Consider the following 21,428-nt stretch of genomic DNA (forward strand, 5'->3'; position numbering starts at 1 on the left):
TGAGAACGCGGGGGTAATTGACGAGATTGCTCAACATTTAAATCTGAAGGAAAAACAGGCAATGCAGCCGATGCCAGGTCCACAGTCAGTAGAATTGGCTAAGATCCAGTTACAGATGAAACAGTTTGAAATGCAGCAAAAACAGAGAGAAATAGAATGCAGCAAAAACAAAAATAGCTGGAAATGGAAGTGAAGAGAGAGGAAAGAGAGAAAGAGATAGAGAGGAAAGAGAAAGAGAGAGATAGAGTTTCAGCTTGTGGTACTGGCACAAAATAGAAAGCTGACAGAAGTTGGAGGCAGCCTGGTCCGAGAGCAGAACTTAGTGGTGATATGTTTAAGTTTATACAGACTCTCCAAAACTTTGAAGAGAAAGAAGTGGAAATGTTCTTTAGGGCTTTCGAGAAAATAGCAATCCAAATGGAGTGGCCAAAAGAGAAGTGGATATTACCCCTGTAGTGCACGTTGACAGGGGGGTGCACAGGATGTTTAGCTGCCTTGTGACAGCAGGATCTCGGGATTATGACACAGTCAAAAAGTCTAGATGCATAAGAATTGGTTCTCGAAGCATATCGTCAAAAAATCTGGCATTTGAAGATACTGCCAGGACAGACTTATGCAGAATTTGAGAGGGTTAAGCGGAACAATTTTAATTGATGTGTACAAAATTTGGGAATTGCAACTACCTAGGAGGCTGTGAGAGAGGTGATTCTCTTACAGGAGTTTAAGAATTCCTTCCCTTTGATAATAAAAACCCATGTATAAGAGCAAAGGGTACAAACTGCTCTACAGGCAGCAATTATAGCTGAATATTATGAGCTAATCCATCGATTCAGAACTTTGTTCCATCATCACCATAATTTTTAAAAGGATGGTAAGTGGGAGTGTGAGAGGACGGCAGGTAGCCAAGGTAAAGAATGGATCGCTGGGAAGGCTCCAAGATCTCTACCTCAGACCAGAAAGGAAGGTACTGTGGGTGGAAGTGAGACTTCGAGGCCAAGGTATTGTAACTGTAACAAGATGGGGCACGTTTGGTCGGCTGTTGAAAAATTCAGGGAAAGCCCATGGTCCTGGTGGGTGTTCGGAAGGAAGATCCTGCGAAAGGAGATAAAGAGGAGAATGCTCCGGTGCAGACAACAGCGTTAACTGGACTTCGGAGACCTAGGGTGATACCACTGGGGAGCAGGTGTAAAGAATGAGGTCGGTGAAAGATATTCTGGTTTTGTGTCTCAGGGGAAAGTCATCCCATTTTCCTCGCCAGAGCGAGCCAAACCCGTACCGGTTTTGAGAGAAACAGAGGTAACCCCGATCTCTTGTGCTGGAGAAGGATTTGGTATTTTCTCGAGAGAGCTCAGTGAAAGCTGAGGTATTTGTGAATGGGATGGGTGGAAGTTGTATCCCAGTTCCATTGCATAAATTGCAGTTGGAGTGCGATTCATTGCCAGGTCTGATAGTTGTTGGAGTGGTTAAGGAATTCCCAATGGAAGGAATAGACTTTGCTCTGGGGAACGATTGAGCGGGAGTGAAGGTTGTAGCTTTGCCCATGGTTACAGAAAGTCTGAAGGAAGTATTGCAGTTAGCCCCTGAAATGCCAACTGAAGGGCAGACGGGAGCTAGGAAGACTCTTTGGGCAGTAGAGGACTTAGCGAAAGAGGTGTTGACAGCTGTTGAAAACATTTCAAGTGACCATGATAGTGACCCAGGATCCGAGCATTTCAGACTGACGCTGACCGTATGGCTGAGAAATTGGACAAGAGTCTTGACTTTGAACTCAGTTCTGATTATGGGGTGTTGGGAAACAATTGTTGCAAAAATCTTGGTGAGGAGGAGTCATAAAGGTTTTGACTTTGACCTAGGTCCTGGTTACAAAGTAATGGTGAATAGTGTTGTAAGAGTGATAGTAGGGAGGAGAGTCAAACGACAGTCTTGACTTTGATCTCGGGTCTAACTATGATGCAATGATAGACAGTTGTATCCGAGTAGACTCATCACCAATTGAACTTGGACCACTGGCGAGCAATTCTTCCAAAGCTAGTAAAGGACTTAGTAACCAGGAGGAGGTAGGTGAATTGGACTTGCCAAAAGGTAAATTGTTACCGTTGTTTGTGACAACCCCATTGCCGTTCCCTTCAGGTGAAATGAGTTCCCAGAGCAGCTACTCTGAAGGAAAGTTTACCTGACCGCACAGCGTCAGTTAGTCAGTAGGAGCACAGTCAGGACCGGGGAGTGACACCAAGCGAGCGGCTGGTCGGCCTACATCATTTTGAAGGTTTACAGCCTCTTTTCGTGTCGCGGAGGTTGAGAGCCAGGAAGGTGAAGTTGTTTCTGTCAATCCTTTTTAGGAGTTAAGGGAAAGGTGATTGACAAATCCTGTTGTGGTTCTGCAATCACAGAGGAAAGAAAAAACCCAGGCTGGTCGCAGAGTCAGTGATGTCCCATCCTCTGATTCTGAAAGTGCAGGTGCCTTTGGTGACGAAAACTCCGCTGAGGAGGTAAAAGTTGCCACCCTGGGAATAGTGTCTGTCGAGTCAATTAACTTTGAGGGGACCGACCCCTCAGTGGGTCTTGGTGCTGAAGGGGGCCCTGTGAAGGCCAAGAGAGAATGTGAAGCCAGGTGGTTGAAAAGACTCGATTGGTTACCAGTGAACCCACTAATTCATTCAGCGTTAACAACTCTACTTATAGAAGAGTTGTTGGAAACCCGCAAAGTTTGTGTATAAGTTGATCAGACAATCAGGAAGGTTCATTCGCGTTACCTGAGGAACAGCAAGAGACTGGTTTAGAGGGTGCTATGTCTTTTCGTCCGACGTCATTTCGTCCAACGACACTTCGTCCACGTCTTTTGGTCCAACGTCTTTTTGTCCGCCCGTCTTTTGGTCCAACGTCACTTCGTCCAATTATCCAATTACAAATAGTTTAATTTAGTTTTTCAATGTTACTGCTCAAGGATCCTCTCCACCTATTTCGCCTCTTGAGGTTGAGTTCTGCATTTGTGCTGCTTGATCTCCAGACATTATTAAGATAAGCTGCAGGATATTCACCTATGTATGCTCCAGCGTGATGAGAGCCATTGTATCTGATGGAATATTTGATCATTTCAGACCTGTAATGTCAGAACCCACTGCCAACCAGAGGTTTTAATCACTCGACGAAAATCGAGTTTAAATCTGCTTCTTTCAGAACTGCACTCATTGTCTAAATCCAATTAGACTCCCACTTATATCTGTGTCTGTCGGAATTGTAGAATATCAAATCATCTTGTCCTCTCCCCATTATTCTCTCTCGGGTACAGTTCTGGAAATCTAACGAAGTGTCGTTGGACGAAGTGACGTCGGACGAAAAGACGCGACACGGGTTTCGAGCAGGTGCCAAAGGCGTGTAGACAAAGTTGTAGAGAAGCACCAGGGGGCACTCTGATAAATACCCATGGTGTGAACTTCAAAACCTTTGAACCACCAAAGCCACCTCTGTGGCTGTGTCCCGATTACAGCCACAGAGACTGGCTCAGCTGGAAACTGAGGAACGATGCATGTTGCAGGAACATGCAACCCTGTTGTGGTCCAAGGATCACCAAGGAGAGTCTCAGAAGCCGATGAACATGTTGGAGAATGAATTGGTGCTGTCCGGCCCCAGCATTTCTGAACTGTTAACTACTTACATTTACAGAGACATTTGAAACCCAGAACGCAAGAGTTTTTTGTCAAGCGTCGTTATAGCAATTATTTGTTGTAAATACTGGACATCTATTTCTTCGAGGTAAGTATTTTATTGTATGTATTAGAAGTCAAATAGTACTAATGCTGAAACCGGGCAGGGGATTGTATTGGAGTTAGTCTGGACAGGTATGTGTGTGTGTTGTGTCTATTGCATATCTTGCAATTAAACTACCAGTCCTGACGTTTCATTCATTTGGGTGGGGGTGGGAGGGGGCGGGGGTGGTTGGAAGTATGTTAGGATATTTTTGTAAAATCTTTTGTCTGTCCCATGTCCCCTTTTTTATACCGTCCTGCTGCCTGTATTGATCTACATTCTTCTGGTTAGCTGCTACAACCTTTGTGCGCCATTGGGGATTTCAGTTAAACTACAGATGTTGGGCAGAGCAGGAACACCCCTGTCCTGTTGGTCCATGCATCTCTCTAGGCTCTGTGGCAGAACCTGTTGTGTAATTTGATAGACTTGGTAAGCATCCAATCGGTGATTATAGGATTCTCAGCCAGCTCCTATCTCTGCCTATGGTTGGTGAAGCCAGTCAGAAACTTTCAGCAAAGAAGGTGGGTCTTCTGCAGAGTTACATCTTTTGTTCAGGTTTGTGAAGAAAGCCAGCAAGCAGGGATCTCCAAGAATCTCTCCCTCCTCTCTCTGCCAGATGATTTTAATAAATCTGCGAAGACTTTCATGTTTAAAGGGGCAGAAACAGCCATCAGAACTTGGAAAAGGATCTTAAATGTGAAACTGCCAAAGGTCAATATCCTTCGAACTGTTAGGAATGGGAAGAGTTCAAAATTGAAGCTTAAACTGAGAATATTCCTTAATGTGTGGCCAGAGTTCTGTGTAGAGTTCAGAAAAAGGAGAATGAAGCTATGTTTACCCATTAAGGGAACGGTAGTAATCTCAAAGGGAGATGAAAACTCTATCTGATGGTAGATCAGAATTGCCCTGATCTGAACAACCTGCACCGAACTTCATCTGGTGGCCAGAGAGGGAATTGCACCGACCTGATACTCTTTGGTAATACACCATCTGGTGGTGGGAGGAGGAAATTGCGCCAAACTGAGGCTCTTGAGTGAATCTATTTCCCAGAGGCCACAACCACAGTAGTGAAGACTCATCTCAAATTTACCCTTTAATTCCTCTTTTTTGCATTCCTCACCGCCCTCACCTTGTGTCTGTCTTGTGTGTGTCTGGGTAGAGGGTGGGATGGGGTTTGGGGATTAGGTAGTCTGGTAGTCCATTATCCTGTATTTTCTTTTTATTAATCTTTTCCTCCTTTTATCAATGAACAGTTTGTTAATGTTTTGCTTAAGTCTGTAACTCATAGGGCAGCACGGTGGCCTAGTGGTTAGCACAACTGCATCACGGCGCTGAGGTCCCAGGTTCGATCCCGGCTCTGGGTCACTGTCCGTGTGGAGTTTGCACATTCTCCCCATGTCTGCGTGGGTTTCTCCCCCACAACCCAAAAATGTGCAGCGTAGGTGGATTGGCCACGCTAAATTGTCCCTTAATTGGAAAAAATAATTGGGTAATCTAAATTTAAAAAAAAAAGTCTGTAACTCATTAGAGCAGTCAAGTGTTAAAGATGTTCAGAAAACATGGATTATTGGTTAATCCACTCATGATGGGACTCTGAGGTCTGTGGGGCTGGAACTGACCGTGCACTCGCCCAGCGTGACGTAACACCACTGATACTCCCTCTTCACCTCGGTCTGTAGCAATCCCTGTAGCAATTAACAATACCGGGCAGCACGGTAGCATAGTGGTTCGCACAATTGCTTCACAGCTCCAGGGTCCCAGTTTCGATTCCCGGCTTGGGTCACTGTCTCTGCGGAGTCTGCACGTTCTCCCCGTGTGGGCGTGGGTTTCCTCCGAGTGTTGCGGTTTCCCCCCACAGTCCAAAGATGTGCAGGTTAGGTGGATTGGCATTGCTAAATTGCTCTTAGTGTCCAAAATTGCCCTTAGTGTTGGGTGGGGTTACTGGGTTATGGGGATAGGGTGGAGGTGTGGGCTTGGGTAGGGTGCTCTTTCCAAGGCCTACTGCAGACTCAATGGGCCGAATGGCCTTCTTCTGCACTGTAAATTCTATGATTCTATGATTCTAATAGAGGGATACAGACCCAGGAAGTGTAGAAGATTTTAGTTTAGACGAGCAGCATGGTCGGCACAGGCTTGGAGGGCCGAAGGGCCTGTTCCTGTGCTGTACTTTTCTTTGTTCTTTGTTATCCCCAACAATCCCACTGTCCGACCACCTCCTCATAGCTCTGTACCAATCACAAACTAATTCCAAAACACCACTGTACCAATCCTGAACAAATCCTACTGCCCCGTTCTCTCCCAATAGCCCTGTATCCACTTGCCTGGATGAGTGCAGCTCTAACAACATTCAAGAAGCTCAACACCATCCAGGACAATTGCTCTGTCATCCACAAACATTCAAACCCTCCACCACCGATGAAAACAGTGGCAGCCATGTGTACCATCCACAAGGTGCACTGCAGTAACTCAAATAAGGTTCCTGAGACAGCACCTTCCAAACGCACAATCATTACCATCTAGAAGGACAGGAGCAGCAGGTACCTGGAAACCCCACCACCTGGAGGTTCCCCTCCAAGTTACTCACCACCTTGACTTGGAAATATATCGCCGCTCCTTCACTGCCGCTGGGGCAACATCCTGGATTTACCTCCCTAACAGCACAGTGGGTGTACCTATACCTCATGAATTGCAGCTATCCAAGAAGGCAACTCACCACCACCTTCTGAAGGGCAACTAGGGATTGGCAATAAATGCTGGCCTAAACAGCGATATCCACATCCCGTAAATTAATTTTAAAAAATCAATCCCAAACTAATCCCACAGCCTCGCTCTCTCCCCATAGCCATGTATTAATCCCAAACTAATCCCAGTGCCCCACTCCCTCCTGATAGCTCTGAATCAATCCCAACCTAATCCCATTGCGCTACTCCCTCCCCATAACTCTGTATCAATCACAAAGTAATCCCACTGCCCCACTCCCTCCCCATAGCCCTGTGTAAATACACAATCTAATCCCATTGCCCTACTTTCTCCCCTTAGCCCTGTATCAATCCCAAACTAATCCCACTGCCCCATTCTCATCTCATAGCCCTGTCTCAATCCCCAGCTAATCACATTAGCCCAACACCTACACATAGCCCTGTATCATTCCAAAACCTAGTTATATTCTTTATTTGTGTCACACGTAGGCTTGCATTAACACCGCAATGAAGCTAATGTGAAAATTCTCCAGTCGCCACACTCCAGCATCTGTTTCATTACACGGAGGAAGAATTCAGAATGTCCAATTTACTGAACAACACGTCTTTCGGGACTTGAGAGGAAACCGGAGCATCCGTTGGAAACCCACGCAGACACTGGGAGAACGTACAGACTCCACACAGACAGTAACCCAAGCCGGGAATCGAACCCAGGTCCCTGGTGCTCTGAAGCAACAGTGTTAAACACTGTGTTATCATGCCGCTCCAATCCCACTCAGACACCCTCTCCCCACAGCTCTGTATGAATCCCAAACTAATCTGCTGCCGCCCCCTCTCCCCATAATCCTATCTACCCATCCATTTAATACCGAAACAATCCCACTCTCCCCAGTGCCCTGTGTCAATCCCAAACTAATCCCACCGCCCCACTCTCTCCCCATAGCCTTGTAAAAATCCCAAACTAATGCTACTGCCCCACTATTTCCCCATAGACCTGTATGAGTCCGTAAATTTAAATCCCGTTCCACTCTCTCCCCAGAGCCCTCAATTCACAAACTAATCCCAAAACCCTGCTCTCCACTCCTAGTCCTGCAACAATCCCAAACTAATCCCACTGCACCATGCTCTCTATATCATCCTGCATCAATCCCAAACTAATCCCACTACACCACGCTCTCTATATCATCCTGCATCAATCCCAAACTAATCCCACTGCACCATGCTCTCTAGATCATCCTGCATCAATCCCAAACTAATCCCACTGCACCATGCTCTCTATATCATCCTGCATCAATCCCAAACTAATCCCACTGCACCATGCTCTCTATATCATCCTGCATCAATCCCAAACTAATCCCACAGCACCATGCTCTCTATATCATCCTGCATCAATCCAAACTAATCCCACTGCACCATGCTCTCTATATCATCCTGCATCAATCCCAAACTAATCCCACTACACCACGCTCTCTATATCATCCTGCATCAATCCCAAACTAATCCCACTGCACCATGCTCTCTGTATCATCCGGCATCAATCCCAAACTAATCCCACTGCACCATGCTCTCTATATCATCCTGCATCAATCCCAAACTAATCCCACTTTCACACTCTGTCCTCATAGACCTGTATCAATCCCAAATTAATCACACTTCCCCACTCTCTCCCCATACCCTGTATCAATCACAAACTAATCTCCCGACCACGTTCTCTTGCTATAGACGTATCAATACCCAAACTAATCTCACTGCCCCACTCTCTCCCCATTGTCCTGAAACAATCCCAAACTAATCCCACTGCACCATGCTCTCTATATCATCCTGCATCAATCCCAAACTAATCCCACTTTCACACTCTGTCCTCATAGCCCTGTATCAATCCCAAATTAATCACACTTCCCCGCTCACTCCTCCCCGCTCTCTCCCCATACCCTGCATCAATCACAAACTAATCTCCCGGCCACGTTCTCTTGCTATAGACGTATCAATACCCAAACTAACCTCACTGCCCCACCCTCTCCCCATTGTCCTGAAACAATCCAAAATTAATCTCACTGCAATGTGCTCTCCTCATGGTCCTTCATCAATTCCAAACTAACCCCACTGTCCCTCACTCTCCCCATAGCCCTCTATCAATCTCAAACTAAACCCACTACACACTCACTCCCCATTGCCCTGTAAATTCCCAAACTAATCGCACTGTCTCAACCTCTCTCCATAGTTTTGCAGCAATCCCAAATGAATCCAACTGTCCCGCTCTCTCCCCATAGCCCTGACTCAATGTCCAAATTAATCCCACAAGCCCACTCTCTCCTCAGAACTCTGTATCAATCCTGAACTAATCCCACTGCCCAACTCTCTTCCTTTAGCCCTGTATCAATCCCAAACTAATCCTGTTGCCATGCTCTCTCCCCATAGCCCTGTACCAATCTCAAACTAATCCCACTGGACTAACTCTCCCCAGTGCCCTGTATCAATCCCAAACTATTCGCACTGCCCCACTCTCTCTACATCGCCCTGATTAAATCCCCAAACTCACACCACTACCCCGCTATCTCCCCAAAGACCTGTACAAAACAACTAATCCTGCGGTGCCATTTCATCCCCATAGTCCTGTATCAATTCACAAACTAATCCCACTGTCCCACTCTCACCCCATATCCTGCATCAAGCCCATACCCACCCCACTGCCCTACTCGCACAGTGGTTAGTACTGTTGTTTCACAGCTCCAGGGTCACAGGTTTGATTCCGGGCTTGGGTCACAGTCTGTGCGGAGTCTGCACGTTCTCCCCATGTCTGCGTGGATTTCCTCCGGGTGCTCCGGTTTCCTCCCACAGTCCAAAGATGTGCAGATTAGGTGGATTGGCCATGATAAATTGCCCTCGTGTCCAAAAAAGATGAGGTGGGGTTACTGGGTTATGAGGATCGGGTGGAGGCATAGGGTGCTCTTTCCAAGAGCCAGTGCAGACTCGATGGGCTGAATGGCCTCCTTCTGCATTGCAAATTCTGTGATTCTATCGACATTTTGGCATGAGGCTGCTGCAATGGGAAGCAGGCAGGAGGTTCAAAAGTAAAAACATTAACAAACTATTTATTAATAACAAGATGAATATACTGAGGACGAACAGAACAATGATCCAACAAATCTACCTAATCCCAGAACCCACCGACCTGCCCCCAGACCCACACAAGACAGACACACATAACGGGAATGGAGGGGAAAGGTTTAAACTGAAAAGGGGATTAATAGTTATGAGATTGTTCTTTGCTGCTGACATGGCTCTTTGTAGCCAGTGATCTCCTAACCATGTATTGAATCTGAAACTGCCGGTTGTAGAAAGCTCTCTAAATCAACGGGCAGAGCGAGAGAGAGATTCAAAGCTGCCTGGTGCCTGGATCTCTTCCCAGTCCACCCAAAATAATAGGACACTCTTCACAAGATCCTCGTTCCTACTGGAACTTTCTGCCTGGTCCCTCCACAAGCCCCAATAGGAAATTGTACATTCTGATTGGCTTCTTGCCAATTCTATCAAATCATCATCACCGGTTCTACCACAGAACCTAAAGGGGATGTCCCAGCTTAATCCATCACAATAGGGGTTCCAACTCAGCCTAAAATCTATCGTTTAAACAGAAATCCCAGATGGTGTGGCAACATTGTAGCAGCTTAACGGGAAGACAGGCAGCAGGGAGGGGATAAAAAGGAAAACTCGGCAGACAAAAAAGGTTTTACAACAGTATCTTAACACCTGTATCGATCCCAAACTAATCCCACTTTCCCAATCTCTCCCCATAGCCCTGTATCAATCCCCAAACTAATCCATCTGCCCCACTCTCCCCATAGCCCCATAGCCCGGCTTCACTCACAATCTAATCCCACAATCCCACTCTCTCCCCATAGCCCTGTATCAATCCCCAAACTAATCCCTCTCTTGCCCGTTCTCTCACCTCGCTGTGCTCCCATCCACCCATTTCCATTTCCCTTCCTCAGCGCCATCCGTTACTCCAATCCAATAATCTTCTTTCTTGGCCTTGATGAATTCGACGATAGAATTCTGCAGCCAAAATAAAAAAGCAATTTGAACAGTTTTTCTTAGTATCAATTCGCACACACAGCTCTGCATCTCTGTCTTCCCACTGTACCTGTCCCTGTGTCATACCTGTCGTGGGAGTGTTTGATGGGGACAGTTTAGAGGAAGCTTTACTCTGTATCTAACCCCGTGCTGTCCCTGTCCTGGGAGTGTTTGATGGGGACAGTGTAGAGCAGGGGTGGGCAAACTACGGCCCGCGCCAAAGGTCTGTATGCGGCCCACCAAGATCAAGTCATAAAAAAAATAAAAAACATTTTTTTAATTTTAAGGTTAATGGGGGGGCTGTTGGGTTACTGGTATAGGGTGGTACGTTGACTTGAGTAGGGTGATCATTGCTTGGCACAACATGTGTTTCATGTGAAGTTTCTACTTTAAAATATTAATTAATAAAAATGAATTGCTTTTTTTTCCTTAAACTGAGTTACTTTGTTTTTCAAATAAATGTGTTTCATGTAAAGTTTCTACTTTAAAATATTAATTAATAAAAATTAATTGCTTTTTTTTTTCTTTAAAAACCTTTTATTTTGGCTATTTTAAATATTAATTATTTTACTTAATATACTATGCAGCCCTTTAAAATTGTGAATTTCTGAATGTGGCCCTTGCATGGAAAAGTTTGCCCACCCCTGGTGTAGAGGGAGCTTTACTCTGTATCTAACCCTGTGCTGTCCCTGTCCTGGCAGTGTTTCATATGACAGTGTAGAGGGAGCTTTACTCTGTCTCTAACCCGTACTGTACCTGTCCTTGGAGTGTTTTATGGGAACAGTGTAGAGGAAGCTTTACTCTGTGTCTAACGCCATGTTGTACCTGCCCTGAGAGTCTTTGATGGGGATAGTTTAGAGGGAGCTTTACTCTGTGTGATGAATGTTATCAGTAGCTGCTATAACAGTACCTTACCTTTAATGCATTGGCCCTTTAAGACCGGGCTTGGAACCATGGGGGACTCCGCCTCTGGCCCCGCCCCCAGAAAACGGTATATAAGATAAGGCTCACTCGGCAGCATGTGATGAGCACACTTCTCGGCTGCAGTACAGTCCTCAGATGATTAAAGCCTTTGAAGCATCTATCTTCTCTCCTGTGTCGTGATTGAGGGTATCTCACTCTGTATCTAACCCCGTGCTGTACCTGTCCTGGGAGTGTTTGATGGGGACAGTGTAGAGGGAGCTTTGACTATATTTAACCCCGTGCTGTACCTGTCCTGGGAGTGTTTGATGAGACAGTGTGGAGGGACTTTACTCTGTACCTATAATAATAATAATCTTTATTAGTGTCACAAGTAGGCTTTCATTAACATTGCAATGATGTTACTGTGAAAATCCCCTAGTCGCCACACTACGGCGCCTGTTCGGGTACAATGAGGGAGAATTCAGAATGCCCAAATCATCTAACAAACACATCTTTCGGGACTTGTGGGAGGAAATCGGAGCACCCAAAGGAAACCCACGCAGACACGGGGAGAATGTGCAGACTCCGCATCGACAGTGACCCAAGCTGGGAATCGAACGCGGGTCCTGGTGCTGTGAGGCAGCAGTGCTGACCACTGTGCTACTGCGTCGTCCCAAACCCCATGCTGTATCTGTCCCAAGAGTGTTTGATTGGGACAATGTAGAGGGAGCTTGACTCTGTATCTAACCCTGTGCTGTACCTGTCCTGGGAGTGTTTGATGGGGACAGTGTAGAGGGAGCTTTACTCTGTATCTAATCCCGTGCTGTACCTGTCCTGGGAGTGTTCGAGGGGGACAGTATATCGGGAGCTTTACTCTGTATCTGACCCCGTCCGTGCTGTACCTGTCCTGGGAATGTTTGATGGGGACAGTGTAGATGGAGTTTTACTCTGTATCTAACCCCGTGAAGTACCTGTCCTGGGAATGTTTGATGGGGACAGTGTAGTGGGAGATTCTCTCTCTGACTCATTCTGATAGATGCTGGCATAATTCTCACCTCTTCCTCTGGTGTATTTATGATGATGAGGTGTGAGTTTTGGGATTCACATTGGTGTTTTGCTGTGTTCCAGTTTCTTTTATCCGCTGAGAAGTTATAGCATTTCTGGTTATGAGCTTTCCAGCCACGCGGACAGAGAGACTCTGAAAATTAATTAAGAATTGAATCAGTGAGATACATTGGATCACGAGGAGACCATTCAGCCCTTTTTTACCCTGTTACACAGGAACAGGAGGAAGTCAATTCAGCCCCTCACAAGACTGTAGCACAGGAACAGGAGGAGGTCCATTCAGCCCCTCAGAAGCCTGTTACACAGGAGGCGGCCATTCAGCCCTTCTCGATCCTGTTACACAGGAACAGGAAGAGACCCGTTCAGCCCCCTCTCGAACCTGGTTTCCGCTCCCCTTCATGTGAAGAAGTCTCTCCTGTCATCACCCCTAAATGTCATGTCTCAAATTTCAATCTTCTCCCCCCTTATTCTGGACTCTGTAACAGCTTCCCCCCCTCCCCCCACGCCACCGTCTCCCAACCACCACCTCAGTTTTGGATCAGAGGAAATAGCTCCTCTCTCAAGTCAATTGAATCTCTTTATTACTTTGAACATCTTGGGTAACGGTTGCCATGGTTTCATCTGTAGCCCTCAGACTTTGAGTTTGGTTCACTCGCCTGCACTTTATCAAATTCCTCTAATCCTTTGGACACATCTCGGTCAGTTCAGCCTCTGGCCTGTCCCAAACTTCAGGAAACACCAGCCCAGTGAGTACAGCCTGACCTCATTGGTGCCTGAGGCCTTGTAAGGAGCTAAGGCCCCACTCTCTACCTGTATGATATATGTTGGCACAGTGACACATTGGTTAACACTGCTGTCTCACAGCATCAGGGTCCCGGGTTCCATTCGGCCTTGGGTGACTTGGCGCGAATGAAACCCCCTGGCTGCAGGGTTCAAGTTCAAAGGGAATTCTACAAAGGCCACCTCCATTGCATTGGCTACAAGTCTCTCCTAGTCTGCTGAGACAAAAGACCTCATAGCCTCCTCTCGCATCCTTAACCTTTGGAAACTTTACAATCTGAGGAACCCAGGCAAAGGGTTTCCCAACACCAAGGTGGAAAGGTAGGGAGTCATGTGATATGACACCACCCTCCCTCCCCATGCTGTCGAGCTGCAGCGATCTGTAATATTGCCTGTGGAGCGGCAAAGCTCAGACTTCCATCAGTAAGTGGCAGTTCAGGTCTGGAGTTCACTTCAGGTGAACGGCTGGCTCCCCATCCAACTGTTTCTACTGGAACATCTGAAATTCCACACGTCACGGTTCAGACACAAAACATAAAAACATTTATACATTCATCAGGCAGACTATTTTCTAAAGTCTTTTTATTGTCTTGTGCTGTTAAAAAAATGGAGAATTGCTGGGCCAGCAAATGGTTCGGCCAGTCACCTGATACCTTGCAGCAGGTCAAAGGTTACAATGGCCATGTGAGCGGGGTGTCCACTCCAGCCAACTCCGATCAAAGGAAAACCTTCGCAAGTCGTAATGTCCCACAATGGTGCCAATGGCCGAAGGTTTAGCAGTCTTAGCACCATGGTTTCAACAAAGAAAACGTCAGGTCCTGAACCCGATACCAGTGTCTGCAAAAACAGAAGGACTCTCCCATCAAACCTAGAGATGCCATTCAGAAAGGTGGGGCTTCTGGAGAAGATCGAAGAAACTCCCCAGACTATGTGGCCCAGATACTGGGAAACCTGGTGGGAAGGGACAGCTTCCCCTGCCTGCCAGAGATAGACAGGGCACACAGGTCACTCCAACCCAAACCCAGGGGCAGAGAGCAATCGAGGGCAATAATTGCAAAGATGCACCCGTACCAAGACTGGGAAAGAATCCTGAAATCGGCCATAAGACCATAAGACATGGGAGCAGAATTAGGCCACTCGGCCAATCAAGTCTGCTCCGTGATTCAATCATGGCTGATATTTTCTCATCCCCATTCTCCTGCCTTCTCCCCATAACCCCGATCCCCTTATTAATCAAGAACCGATCTATCTCTGTCTTAAAGAAACTCAGTGAATTGGCCTCCACAGCCTTCTGCAGCAAAGAGTTCCACCGGTTCACCATCCTCTGGCTGCTGGCTGAAGAAATTCCTCCTCATCTCTGGTTTAAAGGATTGTCCCTTTAGTCTGAGATGGTGTCCTCTGGTTCCAGTTTTTCCTACAAGTGGAAACATCCTCTCCACGTCCACTCTATCCAGGCCTCGCAATATCCTGTAAGTTTCAATAAGGTTCCCCTCTCATCCTTCTAAACTCCAACGAGTACAGACCCAGAGTCCTCAACCGTTCCTCATACGACAAGTTCTTCATTCCAGGGATCATTCTTGTGAACCTCCTCTGGACCCTTTCCAAGGCCAGCACATCCTTCCTTTGGTACAGGGCCCAAAACTGCTCACAATACTTCAAATGGGGTCTGACCAGAGCCTTATACAGCCTCAGAAGTACATCCCTGGTCTTGTATTCTAGCCCTGTTGACATGAATGCTAACATTGCATTTGCCTTCACTGCCGACTGAACCTGAACATTAAGATAGAAGTCAGAAGTGATGGTAGATGACAAATATTCAGCCTCGAGCCCAGTTACCAATGGCGTACCGCAGGGATCAGTTCTGGGTCCTGTTTGTGATTTTCATTAATTTGCAGACGATACGAAGATTGGTGGAATTGTGGATAGTGAGGAGGGCTGTTGTTGGCTGCAAAGAGACATAGATAGATGCAGAGGTTGGCTGAGAAGTGGCAGATGGAGTGTAACCCTGAAAAGTGTGAGGTTGTCCATTTTGGAAGGACAAATATGAATGCGGAATACAGGGTTAACTGTAGGGTTCTTGGCAATGTGGAGGAGCAGAGAGATCTTGGGGTCTATGTTCATAAATCTTTTAACGTTTCCACTCAAGTGGATAGAGCTGTGAAGGAGGCCTGTGGTGTGCTCGCGTTCATTAGCAGAGGGATTGAATTTAAGAGCAGTGAGGTGATGATGCAGCTGTACAAAATCTTGGTAAGGCCACATTTGGAGTACTGTGTGCAGTTCTGGTCGCCTCATTTTAGGAAGGATATGGAAGCTTTGGAAAAGGTGCAAAGGAGATTTACCAGGATGTTGCCTGGAATGGAGAGTAGGTCATATGAGGAAAGGTTGAGGGTGCTAGGCCTTTTCGCATTAGAACGGAGAAGGATGAGAGGCGACTTGATAGAGGTTTATAAGATGATCAGGGGAATAGTTAGAGTAGACAGTCAGAGACTTTTTCCCCGGTTGGAACAAACCATTACAAGGGGACATAAATTTAAGGTGAATGGTGGAAGATATAGGGAGGGGGTGTCAGAGGTAGGTTCTGTCATAATATACACACAAGTATATGATGGTGCACAGATAGACATTGATTCACACACAGGATGACCAATGAACACACAGAACACAGCAGCAGCAACACACAGTCACCTGAAGAAGGAGCTGCGCTCCGAAAGCTCGTGTTTGAAACAAACCTGTTGGACTTTAACCTGGTGTTGTAAGACTTCTTACTGTGCTCACCCCAGTCCAACGCCGGCATCTCCACATTAAAGAAAGGAAAGCAGCAGCAGAAGCAGAGGTGAAACCTTCACCCTAGAAAGACTGAGAAACTGAGACACAATTTGTGCGGGACTGTTCCGCCTCATTTTAAAACCAAAAGCTGAGGCACGGGAAAGAGGGGGCGAGAGCAGCGGGGCGCAGAAACAGGGGAGAAAGAGGAAGAGGGCAAAAGGAACAAAAACAGTGGGCAGAGGGGAAACTCAGACCAGTCCCAGGAGGGGGATCACCACACTAGTGGCAAAGCCAGCGTCAGGATGTGCGAGAGAGAAGGTTCATCTCCTGCAGAGGAGAAAGCGCCTAGCAAGGCAGTGGGGGGGGGGGGGGGGGGGGGGGGGGGGATAAACATCACAAGAAGGGAGACAATTGGGGAGACAGCAGTGGGGGGAGAGAGAAAGAGAAGGGACACTAGCAGAAGGGGGAAGAGGAGGGAAAGCACAAAACCACAGGGGGAATAAAGGCACAAGTGGAGGAAGGTGTAGCCACCTGGGGTGGCCACTGCCCAACACAAAATGGAAGATTACAAAGAATGCAGGGAAAATGGACATGTTGCAAAAGCAAGCAGCTTGCAAAAGCGCTTGTGTATTCTGACTGCTGCAGAAACCAGACAGCACCATGAAAGAAACAAGTTAGCATACTAATGAGGCGACACCGGGTGATCCCCAGGTACAATGGAAACAAGTTAACTCAAATCGCTACAGTGAATAGAAGGCCAGACTTCCCGGCGCCAAGAGAAGTCCAAAACAATAAGCCCCAAGAACTGCCCAGTGATCGAGGGACTGCCCCGTTATTGGGGAAATTCAAATCAATCGATTGGGTAGAGACCCAATCGATTGCGAGTGTATTGAGGGTCTGCCCAGGTGGGCGCGAGACCCTGGGAGAGGTATAAGACAGAGACCCCGACCCCAGCTTTCTCTCTCTGCCAGCCTCTCCTTGACCAGCTCTCTCAGCCGGCCCTCCCAACAAGAACACCTTTGCAGCAGCTCTCGAACTTGACCACGGAGAGGAGAGGCCTGGCCAACAGCAGCCGCCAACAAGTAAATGTCACACAACGCACGCTACGAGAGTAGACACTCCTGACCCCTTTAGTCCACACCGACTGGAAGCCTGCGGATCCAGGACAAAGCTAGAGGCAATTGTACCCTGATCCGGCAGTCCCCTTATCCAGATAAGTATTGGCCTGTTGGTGGTAGGATTAGCCTAGTCTTGTAGTTTTATATGCATAATTAGTAGATAACTATTATAATAAACGTGTCTTGTTTGAACTTACTAACTGGTGTATGGAGTTATTGTTCTGAACTTGAACTTGACACTTGTGGCGGTATCTTAATGATATCTGGCGACTCTAAAGCTAAGGAACGAAACAGAGCCAAATTTAGTGTAAAGCACACTCACCCAGAACGATCAACATTGAGTGGTGACTCTGATGGGATTCGACGAGAAGTGGTCCTCCACTCCGAGAGAACCCAGAAATGTGAATCTGAAATCCAATTGGGAAAAGGAAAAACCACAAGTGTTCAAGTAGTTCAAATCAATCCTCATAATTTGGAAGTGTGATTTTGCATGCGTACCTAACAGGGTTATAAGGTAAAACCGAGAGATTTTTTGTTGCGACAAACTGTCGGGAGTTTATAATTCGGAAAATAGCGAAAGCCGTACCCGTATTTTATAGCATTGCCTTATCCCTTGTTCCAAATGTAAGAGAGCATAAGAGAAAAAGAGATGGCCATGCAGGCAATGGAACGCCTCATGAACTCAGAGCAGTTCGTGGTCGCAGCGACGAACAGCAGCAGAGTAGGTTAGTGTCCCGTTTGGGAGCTGGAACTCAGGAAGTTCCTCAAAGGGAAAGGATGGCCCCTTTGGAGTGAGTTTTGTTTGAATGAGGAGACAGGTCCCGGGAGTATAGGACATACTTGGTGGGAGAACCTGTCTGAAATTCATAAGAAAGGTTTGAGTAAAGCACGTAAGCCAATGGCAATTGTGTCCTGCTTGGCACAATTGCAAGGCACAGAGGAGGTCGTCAGGACGCTCCGAGCAGATTTAGAGGGGAGAAATAGAATGAGCAAAGTGGATGTCAGGGACATCGAAAAGGAAAATTTAGGATTAAGGCAATGACTGGCAGATAAGGATAGAGAGGTGGATGATGCCAAGAAGGCACACCAGTCTTGTCTAGCCCATCTGAGCAGCTCTCAGGTACAATACGAAAAGGCCTATCAGGATGTGCAGCGTGCAGTCTTGATAAGACAGGAATCAGAGAAGCAGGTAGAGACACTGAAAAAGCAGTGTAGCGACCTAAAGGCAGCTTTAAGGGCACTCCATGCTGGCACCACTGAACAAAGGAAAAGTACAGTGGACCATGCAAAGTGTAGGAAGCAGATTGCGGAGCTGCAATCTCTGCTTTCTGTGCAGAATGGCTTCCAAGAAACCTTTGGAACACAATTAGAGGAAGAGAATGCCCCAGATTGGCAGGAGTTAAATGAGACAGTGCAGCGATATGTTCAGGGAACATGTGCGCTAGCAGCGCAGCAGAAAAGGAAAGCGCCCCAACCCCCCACTGATCAGATAGCACCCGCACCAATGAACCCAGTCACCACTCAACGAAAAGCAACCGCAGAAGGCGCACCCGAGATCACTTACATCAACCCCTTAACCGTGACACAACTAAGGGACGCGTGTGAGAAAATTACCCCGTTCCTCCCCACTTCAGACCCCCACCAATTCTTCGAAAGAGTGAAGCAGCAGGCGACCATGTACGGCCTTGATGCACGAGAGCAGGTTAAGCTCACAGTTTTGAGTTTAGACTCATCAGTTGTAGCAGCCCTCCCCGACCCATAGAACGTTGGAGGAGGCACCCTCGAAGAGATGCATACAGCTATTTTAGTCACGATAGGGTACAACAGAGGAGACCCAGTCGAAGGCCTAAACAAGTGCAGGTAGAAAAGGACCGAGCACCCCACAGCATTCGCAGGAAGGCTGTGGATTCACTTCACTGCAGTTTTAGGTGATTTAGACCGCGCACATTTGACCCAGGATAACATGGTTAAATGGACCCGTCCTATCATCTCCCACACCACAGATGCAGAACAGAATGCCTGCTCCAATTACAACCCCTCAGAAGAGGCCCATAATGAAAAATGGGTATTGAAAAGATTGTCCCGCGCTTGGGAGCAATCTGTCCACGGCAAGGCAACATTAAGAACCCCGAAGAAGCTCAGGCTGCAGCAGATATCCAAGCAGTGGGAGCGCACCAAAACCCCGCATGGGTAAACGAGGGAAAGAACAGCCCCCCACAGAAGTCACAGGAATGTTTTAACTGCGGACAGTTAGGGCATTTTACTAGGGATTGCAACGCCCCGCAGAAATCTCAGAGAGGCCAGCAGACAGGCACTCTGAACAGGAACAAAGCGAAGACTATTCACAGTATAGGGATGCATTCGGGACAGACCAATGTGGATGGAATGGACTGACGGTGTTTGGGCTCCCCCACTTGGGTCTGTGACACCCTCTGGGACACATCCGGACGACCGGTAGTCATGGCGAAAATTCGGGGAAAGCCCATAGAATTACTCTGGGACACAGGAGTGTCCCGCACGACCATTAATTCCCCCACTACACCGCAGGCAGACACGTGGCCCATTACAGCCACAATAACATTCAGCGGATTTACAGGACACTCGCAGCAAGGAACCATTACAGCCCCTCTACCAATTCAGCTAGGGAACATCTCCACCAGACACCCCATTGTATTAGTTAATCTGCCCCGCACAGCAGAACACATACTGGGCATTGACTTTATGAATGCCCATAGCCTGTCGTTCGACCCAGTCAATCAGTGTGTCTGGCGAATGGCAAAATCAGACAGAGCACCCGCAACGCTCACAGTAGGTGAGTACGAACATAGGATTAGCGCAGTAGGCGACTATTGTTATGACCCGACCACGCTTAGCACGGACAAACAGGTTAGGGCAGTTTTGAACAAGCACAGGACAGCATTTGCCAGTCACCGGCACGACTGCGGCAGAATGACTGGACAAGTTCAGATTACAGCACCTGACCCGAGACCACAAAGACAGTATAGATTTCCCCTGGAAGCGGAGGGAGAAATTGGAAAGGTTATAGAGAGCTTATTAGAGCAGGGCGTACTACGGACAGTAGCCTCGACTAATAATGCCCCTATTTGGCCAGTGAGGAAGCCCGACGGATCATGGCGTCTGACCATTGATTATCGGGAACTCAACAAAGTTACCCCAGCAGTAGCCCCCACGGTAGCAACAAGTCCCAAGACCATGCTCAAGCAGGGACTCAACTCCAAGTATTTCACGGTATTGGACCTTAGCAACGGCTTTTGGTCAATCCCATTGGCAAAGGCGTGCCAGTACAAATTTGCCTTCACTTTCAAAGGTCAGCAGTACACGTGGACATGCCTCCCACAAGGATTCCACAATTCCCCCTCCATTTTCCACCGACAGCCAGCAAATGGACTAGAAAAATTTTCCCGACCCGAATGTCTGGTACAGTATGTGGACGACCTATTACTGCAGACAGTCACCAAGGCAGAGCACATCACGCTTCTGTCTGAACTCCTGGAACTTCTGAACTCAATCGGATGTAAAGTTAACCCCAATAAGGCCCAACTATTGGAGAATAAAGTGATGTATTTGGGTACAATCATCACGCACGGCAAACGCGAGATCGTGTTCAAAAGAATTGACTCGATCGACAAATTGTCCCTTCCCCAAAATGTTTCAGCCCTCCGGTCATTTTTAGGACTGGTTGGGTATTGTCGGAACCATATTGATGGTTTTGCAACCAAGGCAGCCCCACTTTCAGACCTCCTTAAGAAGGAGCCCCTTGGGAATGGCTTCCGCAGCATTCAGAGGCTGTGGACGAATTAAAGAAAGCCCTTAGTGCAGCCCCTGCACTACAAGTTCCAGACCCGCACTCCCCCTATGCAATTGAGGTAGCAAGCACAGATCTGACTCTCTTGGCCGTGCTCCTTCAGGAACGGCACGAGCAGCTACGACCACTGGCTTATGCCTCCAGACTGTTTGACCCAGTAGAGCAAGGATTTTCAGCCTGCGAAAGGCACCTACTCGCTGTATTCTGGGCAGTACAGTACTTATCTTACATTACCGGACTCAACCCCAACACCATTCTGACCGAACACACCCCCACACAGTTACTTTTAGACGGACGACTGAAGGACGGTTCAGTGAGCCAGATAAGAGCAGCTAGGTGGACACTTCTGTTACAGGGACAGGACATAACAGTTAAACGGACCAGGACACACACATTTTTAGCAGACAACCTCCAATACCCAGGACAACCCCATGAATGTGAGATAGCAGC

General features: G+C 47.3%; 1 protein-coding gene across 1 annotated transcript in view; it reads right to left on the bottom strand.

Annotated features, from left to right (window-relative positions):
* The window catches only part of LOC119951028 (C-type lectin domain family 4 member E-like), an 81,547-nt gene that overhangs the window by 9,879 nt on the left and 50,240 nt on the right, over positions 1-21,428 (bottom strand). The window contains exons 4-5 of the mRNA XM_038774061.1: positions 12,479-12,621; positions 10,396-10,502 (exon numbers count right to left, since the gene is read on the bottom strand). Coding sequence (XP_038629989.1) covers positions 10,396-10,502; positions 12,479-12,621 — 250 coding nt within the window. The remainder of the gene's footprint in view (positions 1-10,395; positions 10,503-12,478; positions 12,622-21,428) is intronic.

The sequence above is a fragment of the Scyliorhinus canicula genome, chromosome 16, assembly GCF_902713615.1.
Source record: "Scyliorhinus canicula chromosome 16, sScyCan1.1, whole genome shotgun sequence".
Classification (NCBI taxonomy): Eukaryota; Metazoa; Chordata; class Chondrichthyes; order Carcharhiniformes; family Scyliorhinidae; genus Scyliorhinus; species Scyliorhinus canicula.